General features: G+C 36.4%; 2 protein-coding genes across 5 annotated transcripts in view; one reads left to right on the forward strand and one right to left on the reverse strand.

The window, feature by feature from the left end:
* Positions 1 to 21,857, forward strand: part of LOC139444883 (synapsin-like) — a 92,717-nt gene that overhangs the window by 49,408 nt on the left and 21,452 nt on the right. For 2 of the 4 annotated variants that reach the window (XM_071225887.1, XM_071225885.1), the window contains exon 5: positions 377 to 481. In XM_071225887.1, coding sequence (XP_071081988.1) covers positions 377 to 481 — 105 coding nt within the window. The remainder of the gene's footprint in view (positions 1 to 376; positions 482 to 21,857) is intronic. The other 2 variants (XM_071225888.1, XM_071225886.1) reach the window with 1 other exon arrangement.
* Positions 9,706 to 17,440, reverse strand: LOC139445357 (uncharacterized). Its single transcript, XM_071226489.1, has 5 exons — positions 17,313 to 17,440; positions 14,613 to 14,735; positions 13,874 to 13,965; positions 12,113 to 12,248; positions 9,706 to 11,138 (listed from the first exon to the last, which is right to left on the reverse strand). Exons 2-5 carry the CDS (start codon positions 14,728 to 14,730, stop codon positions 11,017 to 11,019), a joined length of 468 nt encoding a protein of 155 aa, XP_071082590.1. The 5' UTR covers positions 14,731 to 14,735; positions 17,313 to 17,440; the 3' UTR covers positions 9,706 to 11,016.

The raw sequence follows: 21,857 nt of genomic DNA on the forward strand, positions 1-21,857 counted from the left end.
TCAAACAAATTAATCATCCTTAAGTTGAGAATAAGATAGCACAGACACTATGATGTCTCTTCAAAGCACTTCTATTTAAGTATCAAAAGAGAAAGAAGTTGGTATGGTTTGATCATGTTTGTAAATGAAGATTATTGACACTAATAATTCTTCACCATTACTTTCGGTTTTATAAGGAGAAGTTCTTACCAATGAATTGCTATGTATATGACTATATTTTCTGAAAATGTCAGTCATGGGAAGTGATCAGTAAAGCCTTGGACCAAATGTCTATGACCAGCCTCTTTTCTTCGACCCTCACAAAGTTGACATGCCACGATATAGAGGAAATACTATTCAGAGCCGTGTAAAACAACTCACCCCATCTCCATTTCAGTTTGCCCATTTGATAATGATACAGAAAAGGCTGGGAAAGGAGATGTTTCCACTGATTGAGCAAGCTTACTACCCTAACCACAAGGAAATGGTGAGTAACCTCTGGGTGAGTTTCACATCTTCTCCTTCTCTTCTCTAAAACAGCAGGGGCTGCAGAACCACCTCCCTCTGTCTCCCACCACCACACATACTGCACAGCAGCTGTGACACCAACTTTGTCAGGAGGGTACCGTTCGTACGGCAAGAGTAACAGTCAGTGGTCATGTTTACCTGAAAATGTTAAGCTGTGACTTGGTTGAAATGTTTTTAGTATTAGGCCACACCTTTTTTACTTGTTTTACTGATGCGCTGACCATAAATGTTGTTGAATTGGAAAAAAATAATTTCCTAATTTGTTCTCTTTTTTTATCCTGCTGATAGCATATTGCACCAAAAAATATTTTCTAAAGAAGTACCCATTGAACATGGGCGTCAAAATTGTTCTTTTCCCTGAAGTTGATAGGATGTATAGATGCACAACAGTATACCGGCTTCATTCATCAGGTTTGCATCGCTTAAAGCAACAGCTGATTTAATGTTTAATTCATTGTATATAACACTTTCATAAGATAGTTGATCATCAAGTTTGTGCTATTTCTGCATATCCTGAACTGCTGAACTATGAGCAGAGCTGATGTTTCTGCACAAACTGGTGTTGTAGTTGCAGCCTATGTTTGTGCAGTGGTGTGGTGGACTGAGGCTGATGGCTGCTGCAGCTCTCACTCAAATTACATCCACAACCCCAAGAGAGCTTACTTCCGTAACTGTTCGTGTTTCATTAAATACGACTCTATGCAGTCGCAAACAGACCCTCATTCAGATTAATACTTTTGTATATTCAATGATGTTTAAAACAAAATATGTTATTTAGAAGATTGAATTTCATTCCTCTTTTTTACTCACTAGAACCAATGGTTTGTGTGAGCTAATGTCATGGCCTCTTGTCCAATGCCTGTCTCTTCATTGTCAGCCCGTGGTGAACTTTACAATGCCCGCATGTCCTCTAGCCTGATGCTGTCTGTGGCTCAGTCAAACTTAGGAGGCTATACAAGGCTATACAAGGCTATACAGACTTCAGAAAGCCATGGAATTGGCAGCCTACTTTGATAAGGCCTTTGATTTGAATCTACCTTGAAAAGGTCTTAAAATGATGTAAAATGTTTTGCAAAGACCTTGATTGGTCAACAATTGTTAATCATTAATTATTGTTTGAATTATGTTTCCTTTAAATAATATGTAATGACATCGTTTAACAAGAGATTAACTGCTACTCAAACAATAACACTGGTAATTGACCTTGAGATGTCCATATTGCCTTGAAAAGGCCTAAAAAAGGCCTTAAATTGGTGGCTCAAGTTTTGTATGAACCATGCCATATCCAGGAGGCTAACTAAGACAGTCATTTCAGGATTTAACACTTTGTGATTTACATTAAATTGATTCAAATGCAAATCAGAGGCTTGCTAGCTTAAAAAGTCAGCCAATGTATTGTTTGTAGTTTATGCGTCATGGCAACTCTTGTCAAAGTACACTGGCAGTGGGGAAAAAGGTCAGTGACATATTTCTTACTGTATGTTTCCGTCTGTCTGATGGGGCATGTGTGTAGATTCTTCAGTCCTATATTTTAGGTGGTCAGACTCTTTGACTTGGTTGATATTAAATCATGGCAACCATGGCAACATGGATCATTGCTCATAGTATCAATCTCTGGATTGCCTGGTCCAGACTCAGTTATTGTTTGTTCTGCTGTCACACAGCTGGAATAAGTATACACCGCTGTCAGACAGCTGGAATATGTATACACTGCTGTCACACAGCTGGAATATGTATACACCGCTTCCACACAGCTGGAATATGTATACACTGCTCTCAGACAGCTGGAATATGTATACACCGCTGTCACACAGCTGGAATAAGTATACACTGCTGTCACACAGCTGGAATATGTATACACCGCTTCCACACAGCTGGAATATGTATACACTGCTCTCAGACAGCTGGAATATGTATACACCGCTGTCATACAGCTGGAATAAGTATACACTGCTGTCACACACCTGGAATATGTATACACTGCTCTCAGACAGCTGGAATAAGTATACACTGCTGTCACACAGCTGGAATATGTATACACCGCTTCCACACAGCTGGAATATGTATACACTGCTCTCAGACAGCTGGAATATGTATACACCGCTGTCACACAGCTGGAATAAGTATACACCGCTGTCACACAGCTGGAATATGTATACACTGCTGTCGCAAGCTCCATCGTTCATACAGTTTGGCCCTCACTCTATGAAGGTTCAATAATACTCCAATGAATTGACATAAGGTGAAAGTCAACACTTACCGGGGTAATTGATGGTCTCTAGGTATTGATATTGGTACCAATACTTTGATATATTCGTTAATAACTTGTCAGTATGTGGTTGTTCTTTAATAATCATTTGGAATATGCTATCACTGTCTGGGTAATATCTAATAAAGTTGACTGTCCTAGACTGTAGGTGAGCTACAGAGCACCAAGGGCCTTTTTTCCCAAGTTTATTTATTTACATATTAAGATGATATAGTATATTGTTTCACTGTTATAGGCTGTTATATCCTTGCATGATACCATGATGTACCATATTTTCTTGAGTATAGTGCGCACCCGAGTATAATGCGCTACACCCTCAAGCAGATTCAGTATTTTAGAAAAAAATTATCGAATATTATGTGCAGAAAAAAATTACAACGTATCCCTTCAGCGAATTCCGTTAAACGAACGGGTGATGAGAAACTTGGTCAGTACAAATTTGAAATTAGAGCCTTGTGTATTTTCTCATAAACTAAGCCAGAAACAGCAATCAGCTGTACACACGTTTTCTTGGAATCTACCGGTGATTCGGTCAAGACACAACCTATGATATAACTTTACAGGATTTTAATGCAAGGATCGGCAAAAATTGTATCTGAAACTATTTATTTTTATCAGGAATGATATATTCCAATATTTTGTTATTTTACTTGCAGCTTTGACTCAATATGTTTAAAATAATTATAACCCTAAGCGAAGCAGCTGATCGCTATTGCCTGTTATCATTTGTCACATGGAACCAGTTTGATCAGTCACCGTCAAGGCTCCCGCGCACGTGATCACAAGAACTGCGTGTTGACATAGAATCGTCAAACTATAACAAGTATGACTTTTAATGAGTCAAAGTATGGCATTTATGATATATGTATCCATTCTCTGTCAACTAAAGTTCGTTTCAAGGCGTCAATAGCGGTAATCTGATCGTGGTTGCTGTTAATAATGGTGAGTTGTGCAATCTTCCGATAGCTTCACACATGATTTTGCCAAAATTAATTAATAACAATATTAATTAATAACAATATTAAAAGGAATTTTTAATAAAATATATTAAATAAGTTACAAACATAAGTCCAGATATACAAAGAACACTTTTTATAGCCAGACTGTGTAATTACATGATTAATTTGCGTACTTCAGTATGGATTTGTTGACATGGTATTTCCGGTGTTATGTGCTCAGAGCAATGTCTTCCTTTGGGGGACAAAAAACATCAAAACTCATAATTGCTTGTATAATGCGCACCCCCTTCTACACAGCTGTGTTGGTTTTTTTAAAAAGTGTGCAATATACTCAAGAAAATATGGTAATCAAGTATTTCCCTATGGTGTCATATCCTTGCATGATACCTTAATGTAATCAATATTATTCCCTATTGTGTCATATTGACTGACATAGCCTTGCATGATACCATGATGTAATCAATATTATTTCCCTATCATATCATATCGACTGACATATCCTTGCATGATACCATAATGTAATCAAGATTATTTCTCTATTGTGTTATATTGACTGACATATCCTTGCATGATACCATGATATAACAAAAGTATTTCTCTTTCATGTCATAGTATCTGACATATCCTTTCATGATACCATGATGTAATCAATATTATTTCCCTATCATGTCATATTGACTGACATACCCTTCCATGATACCATAATGTAATCAAGATTATTTCTCTATTGTGTTATATTGACTGACATATCCTTGCATGATACAATGATATAACAAAAGTATTTCTCTATCCTGTCATATTATCTGACATTTCCTTGCATGATACCATGATGGAATCAATATTATTTCCCTATCATGTCATATTGACTGTCATACCCTTGCATGATACCATGATATAACAAGATTATTTCCCTGCCGTGTCATACTGACTGACATATCCTAGCATGATATCATTATATACCACAGTTATGTCCTTATCATGTCATGTTGACTGACATAGCCTTACATGATATAATGATATACCAATGGATTATTAGCTAATGTATTTTTGCATGATATCACATGAGTCCCAGGCCATTTCCCTTTTCATGCTATGTAGAATGATGATATGTGATATACCAAGGTTATTTCCATATTGGCTGATATCTCATTGCATGGCATCATGATAGCAAGGTTATTTATTTATCTATAGGTTGATATAACCTTGCATGATGCCAAAACATACTTTGCTATCATGTAATATAGGCTGAGATCCACTCATGGTTCCATAATACCATGATTATATCCTGGTCATGTAATATTATAAGGCTTGCATGATACAATGGTCTATTAAGAATATTACTCTATTATGATAACCTTGCATGATATCAAGATGTTTTTTCCTATGATGAAATAAAGGCTTATATATGCTTGTGTGATACCAAAACTTATAACTTCTGTATCATGCACTGCTGGTTGATACATCTCAGCATGATGTCAAGATGATCTCTCTAACCTGTAATATTTAAGCTGGTACATCCATGCATGACAACAAGATTATTTGACGATCATGCATTATGACCCGATATATCCATGCATGATGCTATGCTTATCTCACTGTCATGCATTATGGACAGAATATATCCTTGCTTGATACAAAGATTATTTCTCTATCAGGATTTATGGACAGATGTATCCTTGCATGACACTAAGATTATTTCTCTATCATGCATTATGGACAGATATATTCTTACACGTTACTAAGAATATTTCTCTATCATGCATTCTGGACAGATATATCCTTACTTTATACAGAGATTATTTTTCTATCATGCAGTATGGACTGATATATCCTTGCATGATACTAAGATTATTTCTCTCTGATGCATTATGGACAGATATATCCTTGCATGATACTAAGAATATTCCTCTATCATACATTTGTGACAGATATATGCTTGCATGATACTAAAAATATTCCTCTATCATGCATTATGGACATATATATCCTTGCATGATACTAAGAATATTCCTCTACATCATGCAATATGGACAGATATATCCTTGCATGATAATAAGAAGATTCCTCTATCATACATTTGTGACAGATATATGCTTGCATGATACTATGAATATTCCTCTATCATGCATTATGGACAGATACATGCTTCCATGATACTAAGAATATTCCTCTATCATTCAATATTGACAGAATATATGCTTGCTTAATATATATATTTTTTTCTCTATCAAGATTTATAGACAAATATATCCTTGCATGATACCAAGATTAATTCTCTAAAATGTTAACCTTGCATGATGCCATGAATTCATTATTAAGTAATATGACACTACATGACATATTGTTTTCATATTTCTTATGATTTGTAGTTCCCATGTTTTTGTCCAACATTGTTACCAGAAAAGCTCTCTTGGGATTGTGTTTTAATTGTAATATATCATCACCGGAGTTATTAAAGATTTAACAAACTTGAATGTTACGTAACTGTTTGGAGTTGAGAAGCAGTGAAACAACCATTGTTTTGGCAAATCATTCCTACTCGTACCTCACAATTGATGTGTTTTGTGACAGTCTAAACTATGGCACACCTGGTGATTTGTCTGTTATGAAATCATCCATTTATAGCATGTTTTCACACACACAGACAACAGAATTGGTTTGTTTATATTTTTTCGTATTTTTAGTATTTATGATTTCATATCCAATATTTAAGTGTCAATCATTCCTACTTTCAAGTGGCATCAGAAAAAGGGAGATAACTCTGTCATGAATAGTTTCACTTTGGATTAGAACAATTTTGTTGCTTGGTATGAATGTGAACTAGCTTTATGGTTACTTAATGTTAGATATTTGTTGATATTGTGATTTGATAGTTTTTATCCTGCTTGTTTACAACTCATTATGCTATGATTAGGAGATAAATATTGTTGTGTGTTTTCAGTTTAACGGTTTCAAACGTAGATTCAATACCTGTAAATTTCATTCAAAATCAAACGTAATAGCATGAGGTTTTGAATTTGAAATAGTTGCTTGTATCAAATCTATGTTTGAAACCTCTACATTGAAAACACACCAGATTTACCTCCCTTCTACCATGACAAAATGACCAAATAAATGCGAACTCTTTAGCTATAGCAAAAATGATCAGTGATATGGCATCGGTTGAGCCTATTATTTTCAGAAGTTTGAAAGGGCAAATTCAGGGATCATGGAAGAACGATTTTAATCTGTATAAATGTTTTGCTTTTTATCCCCAAAATATAACTTTCACCATAACACTTGAACAACTTCAAAAAGACACAATAAATTTGCATAGTCAGGTATCTTGTAAGCATTATTCAAACTGACATCCCAAGAGAAAAGAATGTGACCTTTGTGATGTTTTGTTCTAAACTAGACACCACTATCATAAAGTCATAAAGTTCTAAGGAAAGGCAGACTAAGCATTGTGACAAAATGTAATAATGTAACACCAAATGCCAAGCTGTGTTGATGATACTGAATTTTACAATACTTTCTCTATGTATTTGTTCTTCAAGTTTTCCGTCTGAAATATATTGTTACACGTGATGTAAAGAACGTATGATCCACAACATGTTAATTAGCAATATCATCGGTATTTAAACTTTAAACAGTGCTTCTGAATATATATTTTCTTTCGCAGTTAATGCGGTCATCAGCAAGATCGTTGTCTAAATTTAATGTAGATTTGATACCTCTGGCAAAACATTCAGAATGCAGGATTCTAAAATGTCATGGTAGAATGTTTATGTGGCTGATTGTTTATTGTCACGACACTTGTCGTTTTATGCTTTTCTATTCTAACTACGCAATTTTTGCCTTTTTCACTTTTATTACATGTTTGATATTTTTATGCCAGTTTTCATATGATCTTTTATATTTACTTTTATGATAATCCTTATTTATTATACATAGGATGTACATCTAAAGGTCATACTGTCACATAAGAGTAGCAGTTCTAGAAATGTGGTGATTGTCACCTTTTCCTATGTTCGTAATGTTAGCTCTGGCAACTCGGTGAAATACCACAAGATCCATTAGTCACCATTTCAGATGTTATACGGGGGCACGGGTGGCCCAGTCGTCTAAGGCACCGCGATTCGCTGTGCAGAGTTGCGTCCCTTGGGCACGCCAGAAACCTATGATTGTGGGTTCGAATCCCAGTTCGCCCTGATTATGTTTCTAGGTTTGTCAGCACCATACCCGTGCTCGTGGGTTTCACCGAAGTGGTAAACGTCTGAGACCTGCATCACTTCGGGCTTTCCTCCCACATTAAGCTGACACACCGCGATATAACTGGAATACTGTTAAAAGCGGCGTTAAACCCAACTCACTCACTCACTCACTAACTCAGATGTTATACACCATAAAACTTGTTGCAAACTTCAAAATTAATTTCTCCAGTGTTACATATAACAAACTTATCAGATTAATAAACAACTAACAAGAACTAAAATAAATAAACACCTGAATGCTCTTGTTAATTTACATTGTCATTTTATGTTGACAAAAATATAAATTGCTGATAAGTGTTGTTAAATCGCAGGATGGAATGAATAATGTCCTTGAAAGATCAAATTTCTAGATAGGAGTGGGTTTCAGTAATAAGGCCATTGTCCCACAAACATAATATTCATTTAGAGTTACATTTAAGTGGTAAATGACTTGACCGCTTTTATACTAACTGTTTTCTTAGCTTGTATTTTTCTAGACTAAACAACACACCAAGATAAGGTATTGTTACTGTTACATGTTAGTTGCTGATTAAATTTAGAGTTACTTGGGCACTTTGTGTAAGAGAATGGCAACATGTTTTTTCTAAGAGAGGTAAAATATGGACAGGTTAACAGAAAATGATGGTACTTGTTGCTGTGAATGGCACTATGCATTAAGGGGATAAAACAAGGACTGGTTGGTTCGGAGTCAGGATGCAGTATCTCAGTGTCTATGTCATGTTGTTAGGAAATTTATGATTATATCAAAGTTTGTTTGTTGTTTCATACCGCACTCAGCATTATTGCAGCTACAGTCAAATCTCGTGAATCTGACAATCGGCTTATTCGACACAAATGATGTGAACAAATTCACTCATTAATCAGTCTCGTTAATCCGACACAGTGATCAGCATACTCCGTGGTCATCTGCCTGCGAGTACACAGCCCCATGTTTTGTTGCGAGACTAGTGGGCGAGTAGCTGCATACTGTATTTCAATGGCTGCAGTGGTTAAACTTTAGTGGTTGCATGATTAGAAAACATATTCCACTGACAATGTAACACAACAATATGAATATTTCATTTTTCATTTTCCAACGTGTTCGTATCATTATCTATGATGTAGTTGTCCAATTTTCGATCACGAACGTTTATACTACCTAATTTCCTTTATCCGACATACTCGTTAATCCGACATAATCATATGCAACCAACAATGTCGGATTAACGGGACTTGACTGTATATAATTGTCATTATACAAATGAATTTGGACTAGACACACCAGAGATTGACATCAAGCTAACAGGTCCACATTATTTTGATTCAATGACTTGCAAACAAACTATTCGATAACCTTAAACCCCTTTTTGCCCCACCTCACCTCCACAATAGTGTATTGGGATATAAATGTACCGTGGATAGAGTACAGCAATACATTTTATATCATGTAGTTCATATATCAAGGGGGCGGTCGGGTAGCCTAGTGGTCAAAGCGTTTGCTCGTCACGCCGAAGACCCGGGTTTGATTGGGTACAATTAAATTTGCAAAACGTACGTAATAGCTATTGGCGATTTCATCTGTGGATTATATATTATAGCTGTGGATTACATGTATTGTTACATGTAAAGATTGTGGAGCTTATGAAGAACGATAAACTTAGAACATTCAATTGAAAACTTATTATCGGAAGTAGTATCATGCATAACATTTTTTTTAATAATGACAACATTGGTGTAAAATAATAACTTTATTGATAATTTATAACAATAATGGCTCTAGTCGTGGCAACTTCCAAACTTTCGGGAAGTTGTAATCTATCGGACCGTCACTCAGGCGATGTTTCTGACAGATCATGATTGGGAAAATACTATCATGAAAGTGTATCCCCTGGATAAGCCGACCCCTTTCTACAGAATCTTTTTTCTGGTCCTCAAAATTCGGCTTATACGCAGTCATATATGATATTGTACAATATGTCAAGCACACATTTTCATGTATTTACATTAATTATAGTTTCCACATAAGATCACACTTTATTCTTGTTTTCAGATTATTTTTAAACAAATGGCGTGTCAAAACAAAATATGATATTGTATTCAACATATTAAATACCCAGGGCACATAAACATGTCTAATTATTGGTGCTAAAGACTACTTTATATAATTTTGATAAGGTTAAAATTCTAATTGTCATAGTTTTGATCAAACCTTATCAAACCTTGTCAAGTGAAGATCTTGATCTGTTTTGTTTATAAAAGATGCTTGGATGTGTTTTCAAAACGTTCCAGTGGATGGGAACATGATGCTTAAAATGTCATGCATGACAAAACTACCTTAGTCGTATCAGACCAACTGATCATTAAAACATTAGAATGTGTTTATTTGTTTATGAAAAAACATTTTTTTATAATTAGAGAAATAAAGTGATCAACTAATTTAATTAAAATGTCAAAAAGAAGTGTTTTTTCTCCATTGTTCCAAATATTTGTTTCCATGGAGCCATAAAACCAAGAAATGTAAACAAATATGGCCTTTTGTGTGTAGTCAGCAGCCATTATCTCGAAGAACCTTGCACTTACATGCCCATGGCAAATTCTGGCTTATGATTGGCTAATCATTGATATGTTGCTCTGTCCAATCAAAGCCAGCATGCTCGGTCATGACAGACTTTTGTGACATGACACATGACAGGAGTCATGGTAACCAAGTATGTCCTTTGTTCATATATTACTCATTCACAAAGCAAGGGGATTTTACATCATGATAAGCAGTCCATTAATCATATAAAACACTTCATATGTAACCAAATCAAACCAAACAGCCAACACATCAACATTTTCACAAAGTCACCAAGTGTGGATTGGTTGGCACAATGTCATCACTGCACAGCAAGTCAGTTCACCATTTGGACCAGTCCAGGTTTTTCTGTCTTAACATTGGCTACAAAGCTATGATGCCATTCACACACATCGTTTGTGATGAAACAGTGGTACTTGAATTGATTTTGATTGGCTATGCAAACATTTCTTGTTTCCGATTGGCTGATCAGCATGTCAGGTTTGGAAACTTTCGGATCATGCGTCTTTGAGGCTTGGGTATCCATCTCCATGAGTGGGCGATGTGACTACACAGCTGAGTCCATAATGTACCATCTTCCCTGACTTCTCCTGCAATAGGAAAATATTCAAATAAACATAGAGAAACTCATTGACCCTCTTATGGATTCCAGGATGGAATAGGTCCAAAGGAACATAAGAGGTCATAATATATCAGGTGATAAAGCTCAATGAATGCTTGATTGCAATATCAACTTGATTGACTGTTCCAGACTGTTGTTTACAGTCTGCTGTCATAATTAGGTGAAATATTGCTGGCATGAAAAAATGATGAGACAGCTAAATTTGTCAAACATATCAATGACTCAGTGCTATTTTTTTAAATAAAAAAATATTATTTTTTTTAGGGATTTAGGAAATGGTCTTTGTTATGGGGATGGGGATGGGGGGGGGGGGGGGGGGGGGTGTAGGGTCATGAAATATGTTGCATAAAATGGGGGGTTACATCAAATCAAAGAAGTATACTCCATCCTCTATTTTCCAGGGTGTTATATCCTCATAACATAATGATTAATACCCTGGACCCATTCATCATAGCTTGTTTCAGAAGTATAGGGGGGCACGGGGGGCCCAGTCGTCTGTGCTGATTCGCTGTGCAGAGTTGCATCCCTTGGGCACGCCAGAAACCTATGATTGTGGGTTTGAATCCCGGTTCGCCCTGATTATGTTTCTAGGTTTGTCAGCACCATACCCGTGCTCGTGGGTTTCACTGAAGTGGTAAACATCTAAGACCTGCATCACTTCGGGCCTTCCTCCCACATTAAGCTGACACGCCGTGATATAACTAGAATACTGTTAAAAGCGTCGTTAAACCCAACTACTCACTCACTCACTCAGAAGTATAGCGAATAGGACCACAGTATTTATCATACCAGAATGAAGATTTAACATTGGATAATTAACTTCTTATTTTGTAAAATATGTTTTGTTATCTATTAACATCACATGGTCTAAGCTATGAGCATGATGAGATTGGAACACATTGCAGTCATGGCAACTAGTATCAAATAATAAGACGACTTTACCTGTGATGAAGATTGGCCTGTGTGTCTGTCTATGTTGTTGGCCATATGATGGTCTACCAGGGTTTATACCACAGAGTCCGTCACTCTCCCAGGAGCTCACTGTGATCTCAGTCTCATTAGCCAGGAAACGTGGCATCTATGTCATAAACATTGATGTTCTTTATACAAGAAATGAGACATGAGAGTCACACCATATTTAGAGAATAACATCAGAGACTTATGGAACTATGGATCATCAGTTGGGGTGAATTAATTTTGACTGTTCTGAGCCATGAAAATACTTTCAACAAATGAACGAGTAACGAATGAGTAAATGAATAAATAAATTCCACCATTTTACCTTTACAAGATCATTGTTCATGATCATGGGGGGTACTGAATGATGGATAGACTAGGTTTCGGGTAGATGAGTGGTAGGTTGGCTGGGACGAGTCCAATTTACTACCCAGGTACCCATCCCCCTATTACCGGACCCTACCCAGCCACCCACTGTTGATCGCTGTTGAGTCAAGAGATAGGTAAAAACTCTGAGATTGGGAAAAGTTTGACCGTAGATCTGGCAGGGATTTAGAAACACATATAAAACGATCTGGTCATGCATACCCTGATGTTTACTGCATGAAGTTTTATCTATTTTTCAAACATATATCGTATTCTACGTAATAAGCGCCCCGCTCTAATAAGCGCCCACGGCGATATTTGCTAATATATTGGCACGTTAGCAATCCCAATTGGCGCCCTTTCCGATTGATCAAGGTAAACAAGGCTTATTCATTCGTGTATAATACGCACTCATGTGTTATATGCACCATTAATATGGGCAATTAAATTCTGGAAAATATATATCTGCCGTACATAAACATTTTTCAGGCTGTCAGCATAAACCATGAAATTTATCTTTCAACTCCAAGAACCCCCAATTTCTCATTTTGAGAGCGCCCTAGGCGCTTATAACGTCGAATAAGATACATATCAGAAGGAATGCGTGCATGGTCAGAAAGAAATGGGAACATTAGTGACTTGTAGTGTGACCATAGAGTTTTAGATAAGTTTTGTCATTAAACAATCTATGATGTGACTAACCAGGGTAGTCCTGTGGGTACTTAAAACTTAAATGAAAATAATCTAAGCAACAAGCAGTGACAGAATATTGACAAACAGATTGTTTTCAACATTCCAGTAATTGATTGGACTGCTGTCACAGCTGTATCGGGAGTGATGGGGGTAACAGACACGTCAGTTATACCAGGTATCACAGTAACTAAAGGGAGACAACTTTCAATGACAACTTTCTCAGTTACTACCAAATCAGAAGGACTTCTTTGAGAGTCATTTAGAGTGATTGAGTATGGTTTTACGCTGCTTTTAGCAATATTCCAGCAATATCATGGTGGGGGACACCAGAAATGGGCTTCACACATTGTACCCATGTCGGGAATCGAACCCAGGTCTTCGGTGTGACAAGCTAATGCTTTAACCACTAGGCTACCCGACCGCCCCGCGATTTTCTGTGCAGAGTTGCGTCGCTTGGGCACGCCAGAAACCTATGATTGTGGGTTCGAATCCCGGTTCGCCCCAAATTGGGTTTCTAGGTTTGTCAGCACCATACCCGTGCTGGTGGGTTTCACCGAAGTGATAAACGTCTGAGACCTGCATCACTTCGGGCTTTCCTCCCACATTAAGTTGACACGCCGTGATATAACTGGAATAATGTTAAAAGCTCACTCATCCTTACTGAAAACAGAAGCAGTGAGTTCTCACCTTGTATGAGTGAAGGATATTAAGGGTGAAGGTCGACTTGGCAGCTTCTAGATCATTGTCAGTGGTCCAGTTGGAAGGAATTGCCTTCACCGCTGAAACAATATAGCCAGGCTTTAAATCTCACTATATCCTACTCAGGAAAATGAAGAGTTTTTGGGCTCCTTTTGTATAATATTTTTATTAAGATAAGTTAGCAACTTTCTTTTCTGTAAGATATGTTTATTTCAGAGACTAGGTGTAAGTCTACCCACTATGTTGCCCACTATATACTATTGTCAATATGGGATAAGACATGGCCCTGATCTCTCATGCTTGTTATTAGGGTACTTATTACCGCAATGGATGTTTGATGGTCTGTTTGATGGAGTATTTAATTTTTTAAAGTTTTTTTTAAAATCAAATTGATTAAGAACACAAAATGTCTTGTTTGAAAGGCATTACTTAGAAGTTGACAGATGCCAAAGTAGACACAATTTATGAAAAAATACTTCTTTCATACTGTAAAGGCGACATTTCGGTATAGATCCTTTTACCGTTGTCAAGCATGACTAAATGAGGTACACAGTACAGAATATATACCAGTATAGTAGGTGAAGGATTAACAGTAGAGGATTAACAGTAACAACAATAGCATACATGAGTGGGTAATGACAACAGAAGGATAATACTGTATAGTATAATACTATAATACAGGGGTATGCAGGGCAGCACACTATGCAGAGTAGTTCCTATTCCTTACCAAAGTCGGCTTGACAGTAGAACTCCCTAAGAGATAGGAATTCGCACATGCATCCTTCAGTTTCCATGACAACTGACAGCATTGCCATCACGAACAATACAGCTGGTGAAAACTCCATTTTTGCTGAAAATAGAGGACAAAAAATACACAAACTTATCACAAAATTCCCACACTCATTTAAGAATAATATAGAAAAACACTCACTCACTCACTCACTCACTCACTCACTCACTCCTATCATGACAAGGAGCATTATGGATACAACTAATTTATTACACAGACATAATGTTTCAGGGCTGCCTCTTGCCTCTTCATCAGATAATTAGATACATGTAAGTGAAGCCAGTGATAATGAGATACATGTAAGTGAAGCCAATGATAATGAGATACATGTTAGTGAAGCCAGTGATAATGAGATACATGTAAGTGAAGCCAGTGATAATTAGATACATGTAAGTGAAGCCAGTGATAATTAGATACATGTAAGTGAAGCCAATGATAATCAGATACATGTAAGTGAAGCCAGTGATAATTAGATACATGTAAGTGAAGCCAGTGATAATTAGATACATGTAAGTGAAGCCAGTGATAATCAGATACATGTAAGTGAAGCCAGTGATAATTAGATACATGTAAGTGAAGCCAGTGATAATTAGATACATGTAAGTGAAGCCAATGATAATCAGATACATGTAAGTGAAGCCAGTGATAATTAGATACATGTAAGTGAAGCCAGTGATAATTAGATACATGTAAGTGAAGCCAGTGATAATCAGATACATGTAAGTGAAGCCAGTGATAATTAGATACATGTAAGTGAAGCCAATGATAATGAGATACATGTAAGTGAAGCCAGTGATAATTAGATACATGTAAGTGAAGCCAGTGATAATTAGATACATGTAAGTGAAGCCAGTGATAATTAGATACATGTAAGTGAAGCCAGTGATAATGAGATACATGTAAGTGAAGCCAGTGATAATTAGATACATGTAAGTGAAGCCAATGATAATGAGATACATGTAAGTGAAGCCAGTGATAATTAGATACATGTAAGTGAAGCCAGTGATAATCAGATACATGTAAGTGAAGCCAGTGATAATGAGATACATGTAAGTGAAGCCAGTGATAATGAGATACATGTAAGTGAAGCCAGTGATAATGAGATACATGTAAGTGAAGCCAGTGATAATGAGATACATGTAAGTGAAGCCAGTGATAATGAGATACATGTAAGTGAAGCCAGTGATAATGAGATACATGTAAGTGAAGCCAGTGATAATGAGATACATGTAAGTAAAGCCAATGATAATGAGATACATGTAAGTGAAGCCAATGATAATGAGATACATGTAAGTAAAGCCAGTGATAATGAGATACATGTAAGTGAAGCCAGTGATAATGAGATACATGTAAGTGAAGCCAGTGATAATGAGATACATGTAAGTGAAGCCAGTGATAATGAGATACATGTAAGTGAAGCCAGTGATAATGAGATACATGTAAGTGAAGCCAGTGATAATCAGATACATTTAAGTGAAGCCAGTGATAATGAGATACATGTAAGTGAAGCCAGTGATAATGAGATACATGTAAGTGAAGCCAGTGATAATGAGATACATGTAAGTGAAGCCAGTGATAATCAGATACATGTAAGTGAAGCCAGTGATAATTAGATAATGTAAGTGAAGCCAGTGATAATTAGATACATGTTAGTGAAGCCAGTGATAATGAGATACATGTAAGTGAAGCCAGTGATAATTAGATACATGTAAGTGAAGCCAGTGATAATCAGATACATGTAAGTGAAGCCAGTGATAATTAGATACATGTAAGTGAAGCCAATGATAATCAGATACATGTAAGTGAAGCCAGTGATAATTAGATAATGTAAGTGAAGCCAGTAGCAACGTTAATGCTGACAGATTAATATGTCATGTGTTCATATGTATGTCCATCTCATTCCAAGGGGTGATTAAGAGGTTTTGATATCTATGAATGAATTTTTTTTTTAACCAATACCATTGTAAATAACTTCCTAACTGTACGCATGATAGCCTGGAAGCTTTCGCGATACACAATATCAATTAATGAAAACAACAACAACATGATTACAGTAGGGAAGCAAGTATGGAGGTATAGAAGGGACAATTCCCATCTAAACATTTTTATTGCAGGAAAAGCCACACGGCTAGAAAATACATCAACCAAGACTAATTATCTAAAACAGAAATCACACAAAAAAAGTTTACAACCCAAGACTGAATGTTCAACATTAGCTTTCAGTAAAGGATATGTTATACCATATTTTCTTGAGTAAAGTGCGCACTTTTTTCCAACAGAAATACCATGTCAACAAATCCGTACGCAATGTAATCTTGTAATTACACTGTTTGGTTATAAAACGTGTTCATTGTACATCTGGACTTTGTTTATAACTTATTTCATTAATTTAATTTAAAATTCCATTTAATATTGTTTTTATTAATTTCGTCAAAATCGGGTGTGAAGCGGTCAGATTACCACTAATGGCGCCTTGAAACGAACTTTAGTTGACAGAGAATGGATACATATATCATGATAGCCATACTTTGACTCATCAAAAGTCATATTTGTTGTAGTTTGAGGATTCTATATCAACATGTAGTTCTCGGTAATTTCAAGGAAGTAAATGGACATGGTTAGACTTATCCTACATACCTTCTGTTGAGTGAGTGTCCTGGTTCCACTACTAACTCATGAAATCATGTCTCCGTATTTATAAACCTGGCATAGATGGCAGCACTTCCTGGGTCACACTGCCGCCCACCTTCCCTGCCTTTCCATTGTGTACATCACATATTTGCGTATGTGGTATTTGAGTGGGGGATGTGATTGGCTGTGAAGTCTCGGAAATGTCTAAGTGCATATAAGGAGGGTTCAGAGGAAGGGGGCGATGTACTTTAGCAATAACTCTTACATTTATGAAATGTCTAAAAATGATAATAAAGATGATGATGAAATTTTTATTAAACAAATATTTTTAATAGCACTTGGTATATAGGTAATATGAATCTATAACTTTTATTTCGAGCTGTGATTTAAATCAGGACAGAGATTTGATGTCTTCCATGGATTCAGGGGCGGTCGGGTAGCCTAGTGGTTAAAGCGTTCGCTCGTCACGCCGAAGACCCGGGTTCGATTCCCGACATGGGTACCATGTGTGAAGCCCATTACTGGTGTCCCCCGCTGTGATATTGCTGGAATATTGCTAAAAGCGGCGTAAAACCAAACTCACTCACTCACTCACTTCCATGGATTCTCAAATTTTCTGGCAGTCATCACCTCAAAAGATTCATAGCCAATTCCTTTTCAGTTTCCACTTGGAGATATCCAACAGGATCTGAAGAATCTCTTGAGAAAAGAAAGAATTCAGACAGGTTTTACTTCATGTTTTATGAATAAGTCTATATGAAATTACAAATAAACATGATGTTTTTAATAAATAAAGTAGATAATACACTGTAATAAAAAAATATAAGAGGTTCATCAGACGTCTGTTCACAATAATTCTGTTTTCATTCTCAAATAAAGTAAGCTTCTATTCAAAAGGTATTTTCAAGGTAACATTTTGATTTTAATGTAAATCGACTCTGATGAGCAGTCAAAACACAAGTTCAGCTCACCTTGCTTAATCTAGGAAGATAGCTTATTTCATGGCAAGATATCTGTCATCTGTAGTCATAACACATTTTCCATGTCTTCTTTAGAACTACCAGATTATTTTGAGTTTGAATTTTTTGTAGGTGTTCCCTACCCACAAGTGGTAATGTTTGCTCCAGACATTCCTTCTTGCCATTATGTTGGGCTATCTTTTCCGTATAATTGGCATATCGGGTCACGAAGTCAAGAAAAAGAAGAAAAAATCGTCTGGCATCATCTGTTATTTGTGTGATTTCAGTTTACCTTAAGGCCAGACAAAAACAAGTGTTTTCAAAAGAGCCTACCTATTATATTGCATTTGCAAGAAATTGTTATAGAAAAAGCTGTTTTGGGTGGATATTTGGTGTTTATTGACATATTTTCGTTTATTATTTCAGGGTTTTTTAAAAGGAATTTTACATGTATTCAACTAAGACAATATTTTTATTATTTTTATTTTGCAAACTTATTTTGCAAAGTAATTTATATATTTACATCATCAACTGATCTATGATTTTAATTAGATCTGCTGTAAATCTCGTACCACATTGTAGAGCCACTGAGTGAATGCGGACGGACATCACATGGCATCAGGTCAAGTGACATGATGTGCCTGGTGGTGTTGCTGTATTTCACGTCAAGACTGACAACAGCAGTTTCCTGGCCATTGTTTTGTCTGTCATGATAGGATGGGGGTATTAACATCATAAGTCTGTGATAATAGGAAGGAGTAATCAACCTCGTAAGTCTGTGATGATGAGTTGTAGTATTTAACATTGTAAGTCTGTGATGATGAGATGGGGTTAAGAACATTGTAAGTCTGTGATGAGGAGATGGAGTTAAAAACATTGTAAGTCTGAGATGATGAGATGGAGTTAAAAACATAAGTCTGTGATAATGAGATGGGGTTAAAAACATTGTAAGTCTGTGATGATGAGATGGGGTTAAAAACATTGTAAGTCTGTGATGAAGAGTTGTAGTATTTAACATTGTAAGTCTGTGATGATAGGAAGGAGTAATCAACATCGTAAGTCTGTGATGATGAGATAGAGTTATGAACATTGTAAGTCTGTGATGATGAGTTGTAGTATTTAACATCGTAAGTCTTTTGATGATGAGATGGAGTTATGAACATTGTAAGTCTGTGATGATGAGTTGTAGTATTTAACATCGTAAGTCTGTGATGATAGGAAGGAGTAATCAACATCGTAAGTCTGTGATGATGAGATGGAGTTATGAACATTGTAAATCTGTGATGATGAGTTGTAGTAATCAACATTGTAAGTCTGTGATGATGAGATGGAGTAATCAACATTGTAAGTCTGTGAGGATGAGATGGAGTTATAAACATTCTAAGGCTTGGGAGAAAAATTTCTAAACCTTTATGAATATTTGTACCATAGATATTTCAGTATACAGTTAAAAAGGGTTTATGTAATATATATTACAGATTAACCTGTAATCTAAGCACAACTAAAGATCTATCCATTGCATGACCGCTATTTGATCACGTTATTATTATATCCTGATACATTACCATGGACAGTGCATGTTATGCTTAACTCCCTAGGATGGTAAAAGTATTAAATGCTTAGACTTTTTCTAACATTGCTTTTAGCAGCACTAACTTTTTGTCCAGATAACATATGTTGCCAGTTTACTATCTGACAGACTAATACAGCAGCCATGCGAATACCTGCTCATTCTCATTCTAATCATACAGCTTTCAGAGTCAGAAAGTTTGATATTTTATGAGTGCTTCCAGCATAGCTGAACTTTGCACTCAAAACTTGTTTGAAGATATTTTTGCCTTTCAAAGAAGCACTAGGTCGGGGTCAGTTTGCAGAAATATCATCATTCAAGTAATTCACACACCAGTTTCTTGTGTGATTTCTAAAATTTGACTAAATGATTTATTCAGTGTCTCAGTTTCACTCATAACAATATCTGGAGCATGACTGGCAAATGGTTCCAGATCTAGGCCTAGGCAAGCAATTACCATGGCCTGTTCTAGTACAAGCAGTATGACAGAACACAATTTATTATTAGAAACAATATCAAAGGTCAACCTAACCATCAATCTTTATAAAAAAAATTTCATGGGGGCGTAAAAGGCAAAAAAGTGCTGAAAATGAAATGACAGGGTCATTTAAAGATAGTGATGTAATACAGGTGTTTGGTATAATGGTAAGCATGTCCTGCTCTACCAGCAGAACCCACCACTCACACAATGTGCATAAGAATGTTAGTGTTTGTTCCTCGCCTGACACTGCACAGGTGAACTCCTGCAGTATGACAGTGGACTGTAAATTATCAAGTTTTGACCAGACAATAGTGATGGACCAGACGACCACTGACACAATAGCATGTTTACTAATTTAGGTAAAAATATTAAAAAAACAATGTTAATTATGAATTGTGTCTTCTGCTTACAATTAAAAAGAAACACATAAGACACATGCTTTTGGTGGAAGTTGTGGAAGACTATCAAGTCTGTCAAATAATCTGTCAATAACATCATCAGTGATTAAAAATGAGAAACATGTTTCACCGAAAACAAATTCTCCTTGAAACCTAGTAGGAACATTACTTAAATTGTTTCACATCAACAGAAACCAATGTGTTGGGGAGTACATCTGTGTACTGTCAATCTTGAAATTAACGCGAGCGTGAATTAAATGCGAAAAATGCGAGTGGTCTTTGCCCGCAATATTGAACATCGCATATATATCAACAGTAAGACATTTTGGATAGCACAAATACCAACTTAGACATACGCTGAAAACAAAACTATGTATTCCACATCACTGTTTATTCAGCAGCACTTGTAACAAGTATATAAACAATGTCATTCAAACACTAATTACATCCTGGGAATTGTCACTGCTGGGTTGAAGATAAGCGTTCTACTCACGTATGTCATCACTGATCACACCTGCAAGTCTAGACAGACAGTACTCTACTCAGCGCTAATAAGCGGTGCTATCAGGTGTGTGATTGGATTAATGTAAGGTTGGATTAAGGTGAGGATTCTCCTGTAAACCTGACAGGACATTTTCTTTAGATATTAATCCACTGATGCTTGAGAGGAGGGGGATGTTGCATTCATATTGAGTCGCATTTTTGGCTAGGGGCCAGCGGTCGCATTCTTTTGGAGACGCATTAATTTTACGTTTTACAGTATATGAGCAGTGGAGTGTGGGGGGATGAACCCACCCAAGGCATTACCACACACACAGCCTAGAGACAGATGGAGGGAGAGAAAGCAGGGAGTGTCTTGGGTGTTCTTCTCAAATATCAGTGTAGCAGTAAAATGGGCTCAAGTCTGTACTGTGTTTGAATCAGTTTGTAGAATACCAAACATATTCAGATGAAAATTATGTGTACCAAAACTGTTGAAAGTATATATGCTTTACTGATATGTATTTGTGGATAATTCTAAATCGAACTAAGGGACTGGTAATTCATTATGGGGGGTTGGGGGTTGAGACTAGTCATGGGACTGTATCATACTTTGCCGATCTCCTCCCCTTTCTATGTAACATTCTTTCATGCCAATACACG

Source organism: Haliotis cracherodii, unplaced genomic scaffold (genome assembly GCF_022045235.1).
Source record: "Haliotis cracherodii isolate W230 unplaced genomic scaffold, xgHalCrac1.p SCAF_6, whole genome shotgun sequence".
Classification (NCBI taxonomy): domain Eukaryota; kingdom Metazoa; phylum Mollusca; class Gastropoda; order Lepetellida; family Haliotidae; genus Haliotis; species Haliotis cracherodii.

What these genes read in the sequence shown, in the direction of transcription:
- LOC139445357 (XM_071226489.1), bottom strand. Translation starts at nt 14,730, where the DNA reads ATGGAGTTTTCACCAGCTGTATTGTTCGTGATGGCAATGCTGTCAGTT. An exon ending in CTACTGTCAAGCCGACTTTG is followed by an intron (nt 13,966 to 14,612) that starts GTAAGGAATAGG and finishes ATATTGTTTCAG; the next exon opens with CGGTGAAGGCAATTCCTTCC. An exon ending in ATATCCTTCACTCATACAAG is followed by an intron (nt 12,249 to 13,873) that starts GTGAGAACTCAC and finishes TTTATGACATAG; the next exon opens with ATGCCACGTTTCCTGGCTAA.